The 21,357-nt window shown below is 34.7% G+C and overlaps 1 protein-coding gene and 1 long non-coding RNA gene across 5 annotated transcripts in view; one reads left to right on the top strand and one right to left on the bottom strand.

Annotated features, from left to right (window-relative positions):
- LOC141570173 (uncharacterized) overlaps positions 1-21,357 on the top strand; it is a 402,630-nt gene that overhangs the window by 111,187 nt on the left and 270,086 nt on the right. For all 3 annotated transcript variants that reach the window (XR_012494127.1, XR_012494126.1, XR_012494128.1), the window contains exon 3: positions 7,049-7,131. This is a non-coding gene — a long non-coding RNA (uncharacterized LOC141570173). The remainder of the gene's footprint in view (positions 1-7,048; positions 7,132-21,357) is intronic.
- CYYR1 (cysteine and tyrosine rich 1) overlaps positions 1-21,357 on the bottom strand; it is a 114,554-nt gene that overhangs the window by 87,434 nt on the left and 5,763 nt on the right. For both annotated transcript variants that reach the window (XM_019729871.2, XM_019729870.2), the window contains exon 2: positions 21,140-21,242. In XM_019729871.2, coding sequence (XP_019585430.1) covers positions 21,140-21,242 — 103 coding nt within the window. The remainder of the gene's footprint in view (positions 1-21,139; positions 21,243-21,357) is intronic.

Genomic DNA, 21,357 nt, shown 5'->3' with positions numbered 1-21,357 from the left:
GCCTTTTATTTCTTTAACTTACCTAGTTGCCCTGGAAATATTGAATAGAAGTTGATAGATACCTTTGCCCTGTTTCAAAACTTAGGGAGAAATATTCCATTAAGTGTGATCTCTGTAAGTTTTGTTTTCACTGATTCTCTCTGCCATATTGAAAGATTTAAATTAACTTCTAAAAATATTAGAAGTTGTTTTCCCAGTCATCCATCTATCATGGTGTAGGGCGCCAGGGCTCAAAGAATGGCACTGTCATGTCAGGAGACTGAACTCCTTCCCTTCCCCACTTAGACTTGAGTTACTTTTATACTCCAGCCAGTGTACATACTGAAGTTACACTTCTCACCTCTTCTCACATGTCATTGGCTATAAGTTAGTCACATGGTCACACCTAGATACAAGGAAAGCTGGGAAATGTGGTGTTTATCCTGGGCTGATATTGTACTCTTTGAAAATTTTATTTCTATAGAAAAAGAGAGACTGGATATGTGGTTTAAATCAACAATAACTATAATTATAATATTTTACTGTTTTAAAGCTAAAATACTTTGAAATCACTGATGTGTTTAGAGCTCACTTTTACTAACTTGCCCACTAGAATACAGAGAAAGTTCTGTTCAGCAGCTGTTTTTATTTAACTGAATTATGTGAAAGTTACTACGTTTAATCAGCATCCTAAAATAGGTCCGTAGGAGACCCACTGCTAAATGCAGAGCATTTAGAACATAATAACTTACACTGACCAAGATTTATGAATTACATGTTAAAGCAAAAATCACAGAATAAGATTTATGCCTGACCAAATTATAGATTTTAGCATACTGACTCATAAATCAGTTACTTGAATCCCAAGGGCCATAAAAGATTTTATAAATCAAAACTTACTTAGGATTTATTAGCCAAATGTTTATCATAAGAATGCAATGTTTATATATCTCTTTTCTGACTTACAAAAATAATTTTATAAACCCTTTGTAATCAGGGTTCATCTCCAAAGACACTTTTGATGGGTATACATTGCAATGTACCCTGGTGATACTTAGGATGTACGTATGCATTAATGAAAATATCGGAAGAAAGATGATTTTATGAAAATTGCTTAACATAATTTAAATACATTTTAGAGGATAACTTTATAATTGAAACACTAATTACATACTTTTTATGTTATGAAGATACAGGTTTAGATAGAGAATAAGATAACTTATAATTTGAGTGTAAAATGACATGAAAAGAATAACTTAACGGGATGCCAAAACCGTTTCAGAATAGGTTAAATGTTTCAGAACATATTCAATAACACAATTTCTCTACTATAAATCCTGTTCTGGGTTTAATTCCTAATTTGGCAAATTTATGTTAAAATTATAATATAGTTGTTACAAATATAAGATCTTGGTGCTATTTTGAAAGATTTTATTTTTAAAATTCTATTTTCTCATTAATCACATCATAGTAGAGTCTCCGGATTTGCATCTCACCGTGTGAGGTGGTTTTCTCTGAAATGTTTGCATGGCTGCTTTCTCATTTGTCTTAGTTCTCTGCTCACCAACTCAGGGCCCCTGAGGGGCTCATCCCTGACCATCCAGTTTAAAGTACCACCCACATCACTGTATCCTCTAAGCTGCTTTATTTATTTATTTCTCACAGAAAGATATGAGTTTAATTCCAAGATGGCAACAGTACACCCAGTCAGACAGGTGTACTGTGAAGTTTCTACCTTCTGATGAAATAATACTCCTAATAAAATTAAAGATGGTTTACCTGATTTACTTCTCAATAAGAAAGGTTTAATAGATAATTTAAAGTAATTGAAATAAGTGCAAAAAGTAAGTGTTTTCGTAAGTGGGACGTGGACCTTGCTACTTTTAGATATCAGAGATTTTTAAAACAAAATAAAGCAGGAACAAATGGTTTGTAGCTTTTATAACAAAATGCAAGTCCAGTACATATATCAAGACAACTATGATCTGCTTAGCTTTTAATTTCAGAAAAAGCGGTAATGTTTCTATGGGATTTAATTACTTGACAGTTTCTTAAAATGTAGTTTTTCATGTACAAAAGGTAAAGTTTTTAAAATACAAAATAAAATATAAAATACCAAATCATATTTTTAAAAAATCTTTCTATTGTTGAGCAGGTTTGGTTGAATGTATGCCTCCCTCCTCCTGCCAAGGTCCCATAATTGTAGCAATGATAAAAATAACCATAGATGTTTCTGCTATAAGATGATGTATGTATTCCTCAACATGCTGAAGTTTTACAATATTGTGAATTAAAAATAATATGATTCGTGGGAAAACAGATTAGAGACAGACCAGTTGAGATCTATGCAAATTGCTAATCAAAACCAGTGGAGTCTGAAGCATGAGGACCCTTTTTAAGGAAAATATATTAATTTAACTGTAATATTAGTTTCACAATTCAGCAGTATAAGTTCCTGTATCTTTTACCACAATTTATTTGGCTGCAGATTCTTTGAGCTCCTCTTCACGTGACAATGACTTTGCAATATCTTTTTCCAAACAGAAAAGAGAAAGATAATGTAGTCTTTCTTCTAGCATGATGGATGGAAATTTGCTTTGGCTGTTAGATCATTTTTGGAAGCCATTCCTATAATTGAATGGCTAGCAATAACTTAATTATACATGGACGTGACTATGAACCATATAAATATATACTAAAGTTAGACTAAATGTAGCCACCATTTGAGTTCCCCCAGCTGGATCCCTAAAATACTGCAGCCATTCCAAAGCCCCCGAGGGAGAAAAAACTGAAATGTAAAGAAACTGTGGTCCTAAAAGAGACAGTCTAAATATCTTACTTTGTGTTACAAAAATGCATGACCATGTGAATGCACTTTCTTAGATGCAATGAAGAGGCGCATGCAAAATAGGACCCTGACCAGAAAGCTTCACTAACGCTGCAATAGATTCTACTGGGTTTGGGGTACTGGAGCAGCAATAATGGCTACTCAGGAAAAAACAGGCCCAGTTCGAAACGGAAGCTCCCTGTGGCCGAAGCCTACCTCAGAGGATATTAAAAAGGCACAAAAACAATCTACTGGAAATGCCAGCTTCCTAGCACTGAGACAATGCAGATGAAAGTGCAATCTGCCAGGGGTCAAGACCTGAGTAAGGCTAAGGTGCATTTTTGTGGTTAGGGAGCCCTGGGCATGAGCACACTTTTATTTTTCTTAAAATAGAGCAAGTAGGGGTCCAGCCTGTGTAGCACTTAAGCAAAGGGTTTTGTTCTGTCTGGCTGAAGACTGTGTTTCTATTCCCACTTTTTTTTTGACTCCCTTTGCCAAGAGAAAATCATGTGTAAACCAACACAACTTTCTTATTATATGAATACCATTCCCTGAGTTAGACATCGTGTATGAGGTAATTAATATAAAGGAAGCATACATTGAAGAATAGATGGTAGCTAATAATTACTGAGAACCACCTGCTGTTCTAATTTGTTCATAAGTATTAACTGATTTATTTCTTGTAGCCACCTAGGGGACAGATTCTAATGTCATCACCATTTTAGAAACCTATTTTTGGGAGAGGTAAAAGCTTTGTAAGTTTGACTGCTCATGAACTGACTGAGAACTCATTGGTTCTCGAGTAATACTAAGAACTCTATCCAATTACTTTGACCAAATGTAAATAAAGCTCCATGGCATTTTATTTTCAATACTCCAGAAAATATTTACCATAGTAATTTAAAATAAACCTTTATATAAGTCTATGTAAGCGTAAAGAAGTTATAGTTCATGAAATGACAGTTTATGTTTCTTAATTTGATAACTAAGCAGGATAATCGGACTTCAAAATGAAATGATTTTTGGTATGGTTTATGTAGATTAGTGTGGTCCAAGGGCCATTTGTTCCAGAATCTTCTAGTGGGAGGTGGTTAACAAAAATATAGGTTTCATGCCCCCATTGTGGACCTACTGAACCTGAATTTCCAGATTAGGTAGTGAGAAAATACATTTTTAGCATGTATTCCCAGGAATTCTCATGGATGCTACAGTTTAGGAACCTCTGATTTAAACTAATGAAAATGCTGTGAAATCTCTACTTATTTTCCACTGAACAGACATAATTAATGTCTAGTATTTATAATCACAAGATCTTTAAAAGCTTCAATGTTATTTTAAAAATGAATAAATGTGTTTTTGCTTCTTCTATGCCAATATAAGCTTAAAAGTGTTATTTGAAACAAATGATGCAATACAGGGGGGAAAAACACCCTACAAGATTTTGTAGATCTTTAAATCAGATCATCGATTAATTGAAACACCTGAGGGTTAGTCTTCCTAATAGCATAATCTGAAAAGTAGGATAGATTTTACTGGCTTTGGATAAATCATTTTAGGATAAGCTCTTCTCCCTTATGAACTACTTTCTTATGAACTAATTTCATTCTTGAAAGGAATGCATTTTTCGGTCTTGCAGTTCTGTGTGAGCTTTCTCTTCTCATCAATATTTAGATTAAAAGAAAAAAATCCAGGATCATTCTTTTAAAAAGTTTAATGAATTTTTAAAAATGTATGAATATAGTTGGGAAAGCCTGCTAGTGATTAAAGAGTCTTGCTTTTAATATTACACTCATTCCACCCCCAAAATTCTCTTCCACCTTTTATGAAACAATGTATCTTTTAAACCTAAGTTGAAATTAATTATTTTAGTCATTTTTACCACAGCATTTAATTATCAACACTCAATTTTCTGGTGCTTGTGTCTTTGTCTTTATTCTATATCACCTACAGAACACACTCTCCATCCACTCTGTGAAATTAATGTTTCTACCGTTACTGCAATGGGTTTTTGGTGCACTACAAAAAACCATATGTGTGGGCCATCTCTTCAACATCTCTTTTCCTAGAGGAGGTGTTTACACATAAAAATGCCAGGCATAGTCAAGTTTTAGATTGGTTTCATATTGGAATAGAGTAAATCTAAGCTTCCACTGTATTATCTGTATTAACTTATATAACTCATAATTTAAAATGAAGAAAGTGAAAATGCAAATAATTTCATTTAGCCCTGTATGTAAGTCAACATACGTGTTATTGTTCTTTTTCCTTTGTAAGGTGTGTTTCAACAAACAAAATTAGTTTCCCTACTTGTTGTTTATAAAAACCAAGTGTCAAAATTTTAAATTTCTTCTTTCAATTGTTATATCTTCTTGGTTGACCCTTTTCTCATTATGTGATATCACTTTTTATCTCTGGTAATAGTCTCTGCTCTGGACTTTGTCTTAGATTAATGTATCCAACTCTAGTTTTCTTTTGGTTAAGGATTGCATGGCATATCTTTTTCCCTCCTTTTACTTTTTTTTCCCTTCTTTTCATGGCTTGATAGCTTATTTATTTCCCCCAGTTCTATTAAGGCGTAATTGACAATTAAAATTATATACTGTATTTTGTGGTGTATAATGCACACCCACATTTTCGGCCCAAACTTTCCGGGAAAATAATCTTTCATTTTAATTTTTTAATTCAAATTTTAATTTGTTTACATTTAGGTACTTGTTTTTGTATTATAAAGGAGTTTTAGATTTTATTTTTTAACATATTATGGTATAAGAAATTTTATGTAACAAATAATTACAAAACACAATACCAGATACAAGGTACAAGAAATTTTATGTACTGGTAACAAATTTACGATATTTACGCCTCACAGAAGGTCAAGAACTCTTCGTTTGCAAGTTCGTCATAAGTGCAACAAAACCTATTATCATATTACATACAGGGTATTATTTTGCATATGGATATAATTATTGATTTCTAGAGTTACACTTTTAACTCATAAGCGTAAATAAAAGAATTAAAACTACTTACGTAGGTGTGGAATTAGTACCATCCATGTATAATGTATAAAGCACATCTTTATTTTTCCCTCACAAATGTGGGCAAAAAAGTGCGCATTATACATGGCAAAATACTGTATCTTTAAGGTATACAACTTAATGATTTGATATATATATACACTGTAAAATAATCATCACAGTCAAGGTAATTATATCCATCACCTCACTTAGTTACCTTTTTCGTGTGTGTGTGTGTGTGTGTGTGTGTGTGTGTGTGTGTGTGTGTTGAGAAAACTTAAGATCTGAACTCTTAGCAAATTTCGGTTACACAATATAGTGTAATTCAGTGTCAACTATAGTCACACTGTTATATATTAGATCTCCAGAACTTATTAATCTTAAGTAATTGAAACTTTGTACCCCTTGACCAACATCTCCCCATTTCCTCTCCTCCTCCCATACTTTTAACCTACCTATATCATTGTAGGTGAAATGAGTTTCATGTAGAGAGGATAAATTTATCTCAGTTAAAAATATCCATTCTCTTTCCTGTAGTTGGTGTGTTTTGATCATTAATGTAATTTATTGATGTTTGGATCTAGGTCTATCACATTATTTGTTTTGTGTTTCTTTTCTCTGTTGCATTCCTTTAATTCCCCTTTCCTGCCTTCTTTTGACTAAATTGCACTACAGGGATTTTTTTGTTGTTGTTGGTTTATATGTTTTTGTTTTTCTTTTTAGTGAATGTTCTAAGGATTGCAGAGTACATACTTAACTTTTCATCATCATCTACAATCACTTTTATAGCAATTTAGTTGGACTATAGAACCACACCATCTTCTAGGTCCCTTTCCTTTTTATGCTGTAATTATATGTTATATCTACATCCATTGAAAATAGTAATATACAATACTATATGTTTTTACGTTAAATAGTTTAACATATTTAAAATAACTCAGAAGGAGGAAATAGTCTATTATATTTACCAAGACATATGCCAATTTCATTACTGTTCTTTTCGTATATTCCAAATTTCCTTCCGATATCACTTGCCTTCTTGCTGAAGAATTTTTAGTAATTCTTTTAGATCAAGTCAGCTTGCTAAATATATTCTTAGTTTTACTTAATCTGAGTGTCTATATTTCACCTTTATTCATGAAAGATAATTTTGCTGGTTATAGAAGTAAGAATTGATTATTTATTTATTTATTTATTTATTTATTTATTTATTTATTTATTTTTCCAGCAGTTGAACAATGCACCACTTCTCTGGCCTCCCTGTTTTCTGATGAGCAATGTGGAATCATTCAAATCATAGCTCTCCAACAGGTAATATGTTGTTTATTTTTTGTCTGCTTTCAAGACTTTTTTCTTTACTTTTCAGTAGTTTCATTATAATGTGTCTGTGTGGATTTCTTAAAGTTTTTCCTTTTTTGGATTTAAGCTCTTTGAATCTGTAGTTTCTCCCTTTCTCCAAACTTGAAAAATTTTCTGCACCACACTCTTCCTCCTCTCTTCTAGGACTCTGATGACATGAACGCTAGACCTTTTGTTATTGTCCCAAAGGTCCCTGAGACTCTGTTCTTCTTTCTTTCTCAATATTTTTTGCTTCTGTTTTCAGGTTGGACAATTTCTACTGTTTTGTCTCCAAATTCACATATTCTTTACTCTGTTATCTCTATTCTTCTATGGAGCTCATCCAGTGAATTTTTTAAACCTTCGTTATTGTACTGTTCTGAAATTTCCATTGGGTTCCTCATATTATCTATTTCTGTCTTTTCATTAATTTCAAATAGTGTTTCTGCTTACTCCTTGGGTCATTTTCATTATAGCTGCTTTAGAGTCTCTGTTCAATAATTCCAACATCTCTGTTGCTTAATGATTATATTTTCCTTTGTAAGTTCAGATTTCCTTGTTGTTTGTATGCTGAGTAACTTTGGATGTTGTCCTAGACTTTTTGAATATTATGTTGTAAGACGTTGGGTTTTGTTTAAGGTTATGGTGAATCTTGATATATATATTTTTAGCAGGCAATCAACCAGGTTCAATTTAGACCATAAGTTCCAATCAGACTTCTGTGGGTTATGGTTTCAATGTAAGTTTCATTTCAAAGCCTTTGCAGTCAGGTTTAGCTCTTTCCCGTGTGTACAATACACAAGTGCCAATTTGGGACCTATATTCAGTTGTCAAGGTCTATGGTACACTATTTAGGGTCAGATCCATGCCTGTGCAACTTGAGATGAGTCCAGGAGTTCACAGCAACTTTTGGGGTCACTTCCTTGAGTTCCTCTACCTTGGTGATCTCCCTAGTACTTTCTGGATCCCTGGGGGCAACACTTTTTGGTTCTCTGGTCAGAAAGATGGGCTTTATTTACTCTTCTCTTTGTGTTCATATTCAATGTTGAACAATGGGAAGATAACGGCAGAAAAAAATTCACCTCATCTTCCTGTTATTACATCATTCTGATCTGAGAACTCCCTGTTCTCAGAGTTTTCGGTTCCTGTCAGGTGCTGTGGCTGTCATTGTCACTGCCACTGCTACAGCAACCAAAAGATCACTTGGGAGCTGCCCAAGAGAACAAATATGTGAGGGTAGTTCCCCCACTGTCTTTGAGCTTGAAGAGACCTTGCTTATTTGGCCAGAAGTAGAGAGCTTCTCCTGTATCTCTCTCTGTCCATGTCCTGAAGCCTATTTATGTGTTTGGGGCTATGTTTAGTCCAGAGGGAGTAAACAGAGGAAACATGAAACTGGTAAACTCATGGCTAGGTAGGCAGTACTTCAAATTTCAGTCTTATTCCCCAATTTGCTTACTACTATTTGCCTTCTGTATACCTGAAATAGTTTCATGGTTCTATCCACGTTCTACAGCTGCATTCAGTGGGAGGCAGACAGTGGAATGTACTTTCTCAATCTTACCCCAAACTGGAGCCAAGCGTTCCAACAAAAGGTACTGAGAGAAAAATGATTTTACTGCAAACACTATGCAAAATATACAATAAGCTGGATGTTTAAAGCCAACAAGCTGAGTCAAAAGAAACTCATTTTAGAATTGATAGACCTCAGCGGATCCTTGCCATGACCAATGACGTTTCATTCAGCATACCATTTGGCGTTTATTTGCTATCACTGAAAATACTTTCAATCTGGCAATTGTTGGAAATATAGGTTGTATACAATATTATCAGAGGCAAGTCATTGCCCTTTGTATTCTTATAAGTCTTATAAGCACTCAACATATTGAGGGAACTGCTGAGTCACACATTTTTCTTTTCAAAGCCTAATCAGGGCAATTCTAAACTTTTACATGCAAAAGCATGCTCAAATCTATAGAGGACTGTGATCACTCTGCCGAAATGGCTAACCATTAGACCACTGCTTTGTGTGTTGATTATTAATATGTCATCAATAGAGATGGACCAGCCATACGCACAGTGTACAATTCTGAAAAGTTGTGAATAAAATAAATTTTGAATAGTGAATTAATTGGAACTCTATAATGAATCCTTTTGTAAAGCAAATCACTGTCACCTGATTTTTGGTATTACATGTGTGATTGTTTCATAAATCAGGTTTAAACATTTTTGTTTAGACTTGTTTACCCCATTTTTGAGTCAGCTTCTCTAACTCACAGGTCAGCCTCGGGCAACATGGCAGATTTGTCTACTTAATGCACATGACTTTCGGGGCCGTATTATGCTTTTAGCAACTGCTGGGCAGCAGGACACAGTACTTAATTAGCTGCCTTTGCAGTTATCAGGCTGCAATCACATTTGATTAAGTAGGCCATTTATTTCACTCAAGGCTGAAAGTGCTCTCATGAGGAGACATGCCCATGTTTGGGCCTGGAAGACCAGGGAGAGAGCCTCGCACACAAAGTGACACTCTGCTGGTCAGTTATGGGCTTTCCAAACGACCTTGAGAAGTCACGTTGCTCCCCATCTCTTTCCTCTTTTCCCAAACTGCAGATATTTTCATGACCCAGTGTTTTCATTAATGACAGGAAGAATTTCCAAAGCCCTTCTAAGTGCTTTTATGCACAAATATTTCCTTCATCCTAATTCTGAGACAGAGAAATTGTTACTGCTGTTCCCTTTTTATAAATTAATAAACAGAGGCTCCATGATATCGGAGAATAAAGTTTATCACAGCATAAAAGAAGAGGAACTCACAATTTTTGTGAATCCAAACACACATGGTCTTTCGTCTATAATCTACTATCATGGAAACTACTACTAAGAATAGACTCACAAAGAATTGTTTTCTGTTTAATTCTACTTGGCAAAGTGCAAAAAGGTTTATTTATTTAATGTAAAGTATGGGTATTACTTGAGATTGCAACTGCAAAGTTGAGTTTTTACCATTTATTTGATAAATTTAAATTCAACCATTTCCCTCTGTGTGATGCTTTGGAGACTGATTTTGTATGATGCCTTGTGTGTAGAAGAAAAATGTTGTATCAACATTGTACAGTTGGTTATTTGCAACCACAGTAGCACTTATTGTTTGTAAAATGCAGCATGGAGAGATATAGTTCTGCCCACCTTTTTGACAGTGTGACTTCCTACAGGATATGTTTAAAGCAATTCGTCATGTTTTTCTCTTTTTGTCAGATTTGTGCAAAGGCATAAAAAAAGCATTCTTCTTGTTACCTGTAAGATCTTTCTTCTTTCTCTTTCTGTAACAATGAATATCGACGTTACAAACTCTGTTTGTCTCTGAGTTACTACAGGTGAAATAGGCAAGGCTTTCACTCACGGCACTTTCAGATGGAATCTTATTACACTTTATGAGGTTATCATCACCCTCTGAAATTGTCATTCATTATGGGTGTGTTCACCCTAACATTTTGCAGCTGGGAGACAGCTGGAAGATAACTGTGTTGTGGCCTGCAGTTGCCCACCTGAATTCTTCTGATTTAATAGAATAAAAATTACTGTGTGCATAATTCTTCCCTTTTAATATTATCAGTAAAATATTTTATCTCCCAAAATTATGCAACTAAATAGAGTTGTATAGCAGCCTGTTGCCTTAATAGTCATAGGCTGGCAGGTCATATGTCCTCATCAATACAGCACATTCAAATATGTGCTCTGTCAATGAAATATGACAAGAGGTTAAATCATTATAATCAAATTGCCACTTGAGTTCTAATCTTATCTGATTATAATTTGTCATCATACACAATATGTCTAGAAGGTGATGACTGAATCCATAGAAATCACTTATTTTACTTTGTAGTGATGCCTGATTCCTATTCCACGAAAATTAATTCTCTGAAATCAATAACATACTCAAATTATGCTTTGACTTTTCTGAGCAAGTATGTATCCAGATGATACGTATTTATTTAGAACATACAAAATGTCAGGCTTTTCATGTTTAAACAGAGGAGTTGGTTAGGCCCTCTACCTTCAATGATTAGTGGTCAGATTGCCTTCTTGTTCCCTCGGGGTCTAGAGTGTGGAAGGGCAGACAGATAATTCAGGAACTTGAATGAACTGATACATAATAACATGGTAGATAATGTTATGGCAGCAATAGGAGAGAATTTAATCCAGATATTGAGGGTAAGAAAAGGCTCCCCCCAAAATACGGTGTTAGGGACTTCATAAGGTCTTCTAGCAATGAATAGTTTCCATCACCCCACCCCCAAATCTTCAGGATTTCAAGAGCCAGTGGAGAGTAGCAGAAAGAGGTCCAGCACATATAGTTTTACATGCCAGCTTGTTATGTAGCAGCTGCGTGAATTTCGACACATTACTCAATTGAGCCTCATCGTCTTGATCTGTACAGACTGGAATAACATTACCTAGGTGATGAGGTCTATTCCGAAGATTAATAAACTAATATATTTTAAGCATCTGGGACTAAAAAAGACATCAAGTAAGCAGTAGTTCCCTTCACTCTAATAATCCCTGCCATCAAGAAACACACTTTTTCTTATAATACTCAACTCTGATTTCTATGTAATTAAGGTAGCCCTTAAAACATGGAATATATAACTAGATATGAGTTTATTTGATTTGGTCACAATCAGAATAAATGAAGATGGATCCCCACATCAACGGCTGGGTTATCACACCGTATGCAATTCAGAACAAACTGAAATGCCATGAATCCTGTCTTTTACGTAATATAAAAACCCAAGATGCGCATAGAAGAAAATAAAGGCATTTACTGTCCTTACAGCCACGGAAGGTGTTTTCAGGATGATTAGGGAAGGGCGGATCCATTTTCAGAAGGGTGAAAAAATTTTGAACGGATGGGGGGACACTTTAAGGGAGGCTAAAATTGGTGTAAAACACTGCTCAGGAAGTTGATCAAGTATAGAGAGGGGGAAAAAAAATCACAGTGTATGCCTGATCTCCCTGAGGCTCCATCAATAGTGTGCTGTTCTCCTCCTCACACCTCTTCAGAATCTCATTCATTCCCACACATTTTCAACCAGCACCTCTAGGCATTCCACCCACTGAAGGCCCAGGAAATTTGGCCTATAAGCCTATTACCACCCTTCACCCCCGCTCATGCCACTCAGCATATTAAAAATGAAATTCACTCCCTTCTCTGAACTTTCTTGAATATTCCCTTTGCGTTCCCAGAACGCAATCCACCCAATCATCCAAAGAAGAAAGTTCAGTTATTTTTGGACTGGTTCCTCTTTTTAGCCCCAATCTCTTGCCCTACATCCCATCAGTCTTCAATCCTAATCTCTTCTATCGTGTCATCCTGTTGTACAGGACATTGTCAAATAATGCCAGCCCTCTCTACCTCACTGTGCTTGGGGGATGGGCAACAGCAGCACCACTTGGGAGTTTGTTAAAAACTCAGAGTCTCAAGTCCTACCCCAGACCTACCTACCGAATCAGAATCTGCATTAACAAGGTATTGTGATAGTTATAATAAGAAATATATATTTGATCTTTGTCCCTGTGTCTGATACAGAGCTCCTAAGACCTCTGGAATTTCCTAAGTGACAAGAGCAATAAAAACGCCTTGATATTCATAACAAACCCCTCAGTTTACGTTAATGAGGTGACTTTGGAAAGTACCTAAGGATAGAGGCTGGTTGCTAGGGAAACCAACCCTATGATTAGAGGGTTGGAACTTTCAGTTCCACTCCAGACCTCGGGGAAGAGAGAAGGGCTGGAAATTGAGTTCAATCATCAATGGGCAGTAATTTAATCAATCATGCCTTTGTGATAGAGCCTTCATAAAAACCCAAAAGGACTATAGGGTTTGGAGAGCTCTCAGGTTGGTGAACATGTGGAGATGAGTGGGGAGTAGAGCAGCTGGAGAGGGCATGGAAGCTATGAGCCCTTTTCCCATACTTTGCCCTACACATCTCTTCCATTTGGTTGTTCCTGAGTTATATCCTTTTATATTATAATAATAAACCAGTATCTAGTAAATAAAATATATCTCTGGGTTCTGTGAGCTTCTCTAGCAAATTAATTGAACCCAAGGAGGGAGTCATTTGAACCTCCAATCAATAACCTGTCAGTCAGAAGCACAGGTGACAACCTGGACTTGGAATTGGTGGCTGAAGTGGGAGGCAGGGAAGCAGTCTTGTAGAACTGAGTCCTTAAGCTGTGGGATCTGATGCTATCTCCACACAGATAGTGTCAAAACTGAGGTAATTGCTTGGTGGTGTTGGAAAACCCACACAGTGGAATTGGTCTCAGAATTCCACTGTGTGAACCCATTACAGTCAGCATCAAACTTTTCCATTGTTTTCTTTTTTAAGTTATACAGATTTTCAAACATATAAGAATTGCAGAAAATAGCAGTAAAACACTCACTCACTCACCACCCAGACGTATTAATGTCAATAATTTATAATACTTGTTTCAGATGTTTGATTTTTTTAAGTAATCAAATAAGAGAGTTGGAGGCCTACTTCCTGCTCTTCTCCCTCGGATGACCAACTCACCCCCATCTGTCCAGGACCCATCTCGCTTGGGGATCTGAACATCCTGAATCCCAGGAAACCCCTCAATCCCAGGCAATTCTGAAATTCATGTGTACCCTTCTCTCCCTCAAACATTTACACATTTCCCACGTGTGCTTGTTTCCCCAAGTAACACACAGAATTATTTACTGTATGTTTTTAACTTTGCACAAATACTACCATGTTTGGCACATTCTTTGTTAGTGCTTTTCCACGCAGCATTACCAATTTTGAGATTTACTATAATGAGACATGACTATGCACTGATTTATTTTAATTATGGTATCTCATTGCATTGTATGAATGTACTTTATCCATTTTCCTCCGATGGAAATTTAAGTTGCTCCCAATGTTTTGCTATTTTAAATAATATGTCAGCCAACATTACAAATGTTTCCTGCATACTTGAGAATTTTCTAGGGAATATATACAGAAGAGGTACTGCTAAGTCCTAAAGTACGCCCGTCTTCGTCTTTACTGCACGTGGTCAAATTGCTCTCCAAGTGTTTCTAACTGTATATTCTCCCACCAGCAGTGTGAGCTCCCCTTCACCTTGGCCCACTGCTTGGCGCTATCAGATTTACAGAGCATTGCCAGTCTGACGGCTGTGAGATGGTATTGCATTTCCCTGCTTTAGCCAGCCAGGTGGAGTGACTTCCAAACCTTCACTGTCCTTCCAGGTTTCTGCTCTATCACTTTTTCTTTCTGCACATACAATGTGCATTTTCCTGTTGAGGCATTCTAGATACTAATCTTCCATGAATTATATAAATTACAACTATGTAGATATTTATAATTGCAAATATCTTTTCCAAGTGGTATGTTTGCCTCACACTTTATCTGTGGAATTCGGTTGCTTTATATATTTAAAAAATTTAATTGAGATGTATTGTCTTATCATACATTTCGCCATTTTAAAATATACAGTTCAGTGGTTTTAGTTTTATTGGTTTTACAGTTGTTTTAGTGGTTTTATTGTTTCTGCTTTTTATCTTTTATTTTAGAAATGTTTCCTTTCATGATACCATAATGCCATTCTCTCCCCTTTAAAAAGTTGTGTTTGCTTCTTGCACTTATGTAATTAGTCCAATTGGAGTAGATTTTGGGGTATAATGTGATGGAATGACATAGTTTAATGTTTATCTACGAGGCTAACTAATTGTCTCAGCATCATTTATTAAGTAATCCATCTACCTTCACTGGTTTGAAACGCCATCTCTGTTACCTAAGTTCCCATATATACAAGAGTTAATTTCTAAGCTCTATATTCTATCAGCTTATCTGTTAATATCACACAATTTATGTTCTATGACTTTACAATAATCTTAGTGTCTCTAAGATTATTAGAACAAACTCTTACCACTTTGTTCTTTTTCATAACTGTCTTCTTTTTTCTATATCCTTTACTGTCTCACACAAATTTTAATCTCAGTAAGACAAACTCAACAAAAAAATGGTCCTGTAGGTTTTGATTAGAATTGCATTGAATTTGAAAATAGTTCAAAAAAGAATCTGCATTTCCCAATGTTGACATCCTTGCAGTATTCCTACAATACGGTGTATCTTTTAATTTCTTCAGTTCTCGCTTTCATCCCTTGAAATTTTTATGTAATTATATTGCTCCATAAATGCCATGCATATATTATTATTGGATTTCTCACTGGGTATCTTATAGTTTTTTATGTTGTAAATGAGATTTGTGTACACATATTACATTTTCTAAGTGTTGCAGATATATAAGAATGCACTAATTTTTGTACACTGATCTTACATCCTGCAATCTTGGTGAATTCTCTCATTTGTTTTTATAGTTTGAGGAGTATACAATTGCCAAATCATATCATTTGCAAATAATAACCATTTAGTTTCTTCCTTTCCAATTCTTATTACCTCTTTTTAATGTGTCTCATTGGTTATACTGACTGAGACAGTAGGATGCTGAGTAGAAGTGAAGCTAGATGCTAACTTGTCTTATAGTTGTCTTTCAAGAGAAGGGTTATAACATTTGACCATTAAGTATGGTGCTTGAAGTAGGGTGTTTTTGTTTTGTTTTAGATATTAGGGTAAAAGTAGTTTTCCTAGTTTGCTAAGTGTTTTCTTTTAACTTTCAGTGATGAATTTTATCAACTGTTTTTTACATTTGAGGTTGATCTTAGAATTACTCTTTCAAGAAGTCTTCCCAGAACCCTAAAGTTGGACTAAAAGCTCCCTTCTCTGATTCCACTGCATTTTGTGCTTTCCCCAGTAGATTAAACTATTTATTTATAGTTTTGTGTTCCCTAGCAGCTTATAGCAATGCAAGGGCAGAAACCATGCTTGATTCATGACTGTATCCCCCAGTACCTGGTGTAGAACATAGAATATCTCTGTACATATTTATACAAATGAATTGCTGAGACTCTGCTCTAAAAACTTCATTTATTACTTCCTAAATACAAATTATGTTTCTGACAATTAAGCTTAATTTACAGAGGTAATTATGATTGAATAGAATATAGATTTGACTGAGAAAAGTTTTAGACATCTACACATATATATGTGTTCTTAATAAAGTAACCCATAAAATGTCAATATAGGTCTCCTGAGAAACACTGACTTTCTTTGTATATGAAGCATAATTTGTTACATTTTGAATCAACGCCAATTTATTTTAACACCATATTAATTATTTATCTTTGTGTCATTACTAAAACAAAAATAAGACTCCCACAAACTTTGATTTGCTTAGTATGTACTATTCAGAAGTGTTTTTTCTGTATCTAAGTGCTAAGAATATTTAAATTTAATTAATTTAAATGATGTTTTTACCAATGCCAAAGTCCTTTCAAAATGCATTATATTTCTGTCACGTGAATAGTCTCATGTGTTTTATTCAGAATGCTCAGCTACTTAATAAGCAGACCTCAAATGCCATTTGAAAATATGAAACCTTTATCTTTTAACTCAGTTTTGCTTTCCTATGTAACACGGCTCTAAAATCACATCTGTGATATTTATTAGCTGTCTTTGCAAAACTGCAGGCAATACATCTTTCACAATTCATTTAGAAGAAAGGAAACTTAATCCCACCAGGATTTCCATTATTAGTTCTTCCTCTTGGTTTTTCCCTGTGGGGATTTTGTGTTGGCCAGATGGAGCTCTGAAGAATCCCTAGACAGATCTGCATTTTACAAAGGCAAACTGGAAAAGCAAAAATCTATTTTGGAGTAAGGATTAAATCTTACATCTTGACATCTGGCTCACTAAGTCCAACCCTGTCATTATTGGTTCATATTCAATATTGTTCAATTACAGGTATTCTCTTTCTCACAGAGCAGCTTACCTTCATTTTCAGTAAAGTCTAACAGTAATTAGACTCAACTGCACCCTCTCTTCCCTTGAATTATACCAATTCTAAAGACTTCTCTACAAATCACATTTTTACACTGGACCCTTTCTCTAGGGAATGGCAATTCAATTTCATCAACAGCAAAAATTGAAATATCCCTTTCCATATTCATCACATATGTTTATCTTCCATGGAGAACAGTGGCTGAATGAAATGTTTTTGAAACAACTTGATGAGAAATTGTTTACTTCTTGAATTGGCCCAATTCTCATTTTCAAACATATTGAGGCTTCTACTCTTCAGGTAGTTATTCTTGTGAACAAAAATGTAGAAAAAATTTCAAGGTCACATATCCTATCATAAATGGTTCATAAATGGTTCTCAATATTTATTCCAACCAGCTATCTTATTTCCAGGAAAATATTGAATTATTGTTTTTCAGTTGTGTTAGGCACGACCAATAAACGTATGTAATCTACAATGAAAGTATGAAAAAGTAAAAACTTTGCTTTTCTCTTACTTACTTATTTGTATGTTATATTCAGAATTTATCCCTACCTCATTAGCAACACTGAACAACATGGATTTTCTCCAATTGATTATTTCCTTCCTTATAGCTTTGTCTTTATAAGCAAGAGTCTCTCTGTCAGCGATGCACTTTCCTTTCTTCAGTGTCCATTTATGTAAATATCTACTCTTCCTTCAAACCTCTGTTCAATTTTCATGTTAATGAGGCTTTCTCTAAACGTTTCTTTCTAACCACACAGACACACACACACACACACACTCACACACACACACACACACAGAGACTTAGCTGTTTTCTCCAATAACACTTCATAGAATAGATCATCGAATTAGAATTATTTTTCTACATTCTCTTCCTTATTAGATTGCAAGATCCTAGAGGTTAGGGTATATCACTTATTCATCTTTGGGTCCCAGGATCTAGCTCAGTGCTGCCCTGGTTCTGGGCACTCAATTATTGACAAGTAATTGATTGCATAGTATATGTTGACTTCAGTGAAATGATCCTTAAATTCTGGAAAATGATACTATTATTTTTCTACACTGAAGTCATTATCTTTGACCATAACGATCAAAAATAGATACGCTATACTATTTTAAGTAGATATGTTAAATAGACTTATTGTGGTGGTCATTTTGCAATATATGCAGACATTGAATCATTATCTTATACACCTGAAACAAATATAATGTTATATGTAATTATATCTCAATTAAAAAAGGTAGATATGCTATTTTAAAAGTTTTCTTTTTTTTTAAGTTTTTTCATGAGACACAAGAACATTTTTAAATTCCTAAGCAGAAAAGGAAAGAAGGGAGAAGGAGAATCTGAATTTGTCAAAGTTAATTCATATTCAGATAAAATATCAAAAAAGTAAAAGACTTTCAACTGAAAGGTAAATTGAAAGTTAGCTCTTGTGATCTCTTCACAAATGAGTCTTAATGGTCACTTTGCAAAACAAAAAGGAGAGTTGAAGTAAACAGAATAAAGGGATAAACATGTCTGCTCTGAGTATTTTTAAGGTGACGGGAGAGGCCTCAGCCACCAGGATCAAGTGTAGCTTCCTTACCACTTATGAACAGCCTAGAATAACCAAATTGTATTTTGTACTCTTTTTAGCTCATTTTAAACTGAGCCAAGATATTTTCTATTTTTAAACAGACAAAAATAGAAACCAAATTATGACCAATTTATAAAACTTTTCATTTAGGATATATAACATTCTATTGTGTTTATTGCTTTCATTCTTATTACTTGCCTGATAACCACAAACATTTAATTTTCTGTTAAGATGATTAAAATTGCTTTATATTAAAAATGTGTCCGGATGCTTGGAAGAGAGGAAGCATGGTTTATGAGATCCAAAATAGCAATATTTGAAAATATGTGCATGAAAGAACTTTCATAAGCATTCTTGCAATGATTTTCTTTTTCTCTCAACCCCCAACCCAACTTATAAAAAACAAGCTTTGGGTGGAGTTAAGAACTCTTTTCAAATCTTAAACAATAACTGGAAATCCTGAAAATGTATTCTTTTTTATCCAGTAGGGAAAACACGTTAACCCCACCTCCTTTCTCCCCCCTAAGAATTGTTTACCAATGGATTTACTTAGTGATTTCTATTTTGAACAGAAAATTCAGTTTCAACTGCCTGAAATATAAAACCATCTGTGTTTATTTCCCCCAATCAACACAATAATTTGTTTTTCAAACATTAAAAGTATACAGCCCTTATAATCCAGATAAATGTATTAACTTAACTAATTCTTTATTTTAACCAAGTGGTGACATTAAAGACCTAGAATATGTACCATAAAAATATGAATCTGATTGAAATATAAAACATATAAAGCACACCTATAAATTTAAATTTTTTAAAGTTTTATGATTAATAAGTAATGTTACGTCTTGAACATACATTTACCAGGATGGAGGTAGCTATAAGTGAGAAATAATGGCACCACCCACACCATGATGTAGTTAGTGAACAGGGAACTGGGTCGGGAGCAAGAGGATCAAAGACCTACAGAATCACTCTATAACACCTGCTGGGCCCACTCACACATCTACCTGGACCGGCAGCATCTGGCATGGGGAGACCACTAGAAATAAAATTGGAATTTAGTCATAATGTATTTTAAATTACTTTAAAAGTGTGAAGTGACATGCAACGTGAAACATCATTATAAATTTATAGTTCAGATATTCTGAGCAGATTAATTCCTGTAACTATCACTCTGACCCTTGTGCTGTAATGTAAGGAAAGGACTTCATTTCTTTTCCACCAAATCGTCCATACAAAACAATTCAAACATTTTATTTAGAGTTTCATTTCAAAGAACGCTTAAGATCCACTCATCAATCTTTGTGAGAGCATGATATTTCTTACATAGTCATGATAGACTGCAAGAGGATCCTGAAGTATGATTCTTTTTTGTATTATTCAGAGAGACATGGTCTCTAACATCAGCCTCAGCTTTGATTCTAGACCGTTTGTATCATACCAGGTTTTCTATTCTCAGGAAATGGAGAATGATTTATAAGGTGTCTCAATGGACATGTTTTCGTGCCTAATCATCCCTGGTTCCACTTAAGCCTTTAAGACATGAGCTAAGCCACAACAGGACAGTTCCCAAATCGTCCTCAGGTTCACTTGAAAAATAAAAACTAAGGAGAACAGAGGCTAGACTCTTGCCAGTATCTGAAAGCCACAGGTGATTTTTGACTCAGAACAGTCTTATGTTCCTAATTCTCTACCTTTAATTTCTCCACTTGGAGGTCTGAGGAGAGGAACAGAGAGTTGTACATTTTGTAGACATGCAACCCTGAAGGCAGTTTCTGCTTCTCCATTTCCCTTTGCCCAGAAGCATCTCTAAAATAAATATTTAATTTGCAATGGAGAAATGCTTAACGCATTCTAAGTGTGTATGTCTCATTGCTTTTTGTAGATGGGTATTACATTACATTGCTGATACCTAGCCTATCTTGGGTTCTAAACTTGTTTCCTGAAGTTGCTTCATTTGCATCGTGTAGAAAATTGACATTTCATATCTCAAGTGTTTTTTTATTCATAATGTATCTTTTCCCTGATATCTACTGGATGAGTTAGACAAATACATGGATGACAAAACAAACTGGTCATAATTAAATGACAAATTCTAACTTATAAATCCTTCAACAAAGCAGACAAAAAACATAATTTACAATGTTAAAAAAGATCAATACTATGAATACGATCCACTTAAAACATTGTTATTATAAAACAATAAAACATTGCTATTATTACATAAGCTGTAAAAGAGTATCTCTTTTAACTTCCTTCTAATAAAGGCAAGTTATTTTGTATATTAATCTGCACATTTTGTCAAATAACGTACTAGATAGTGATGAGTATTTAGTATCTCTAGTAAAGATTTTATGTCAATAGCCACTCTTAAAATTTCTTACCTAGACCTATAGCTTAGTACTTTTTGAAAACATAACTGGGCAAGGGAAAGAGAATTGATGTTGTCAAATTTGACCGATACTCACGAGAGGATATTCCCAATATAGGCGTAGTAGGAGCAACAGTAAGGTGTGGTCCCATCACAGCAGTAAGATCTGCAGTCATTGCCACACTGAGCAAGGCAATCATCTACAAAATAAAAACCACATAAATCCAATTACAGTCCTGAAATCACAGCTTCATGAAAAATTATTCCATTCCATACCTTATCTGGGCAACAACCACTCTTTAGTGCATTTAGATT

The sequence above is a fragment of the Rhinolophus sinicus genome, linkage group LG01 (assembly GCF_036562045.2).
Source record: "Rhinolophus sinicus isolate RSC01 linkage group LG01, ASM3656204v1, whole genome shotgun sequence".
Classification (NCBI taxonomy): Eukaryota; Metazoa; Chordata; class Mammalia; order Chiroptera; family Rhinolophidae; genus Rhinolophus; species Rhinolophus sinicus.
The sequence above is the reverse complement of the archived record's forward strand: the minus strand, read 5'-3'. Positions and strand labels throughout refer to the sequence as shown.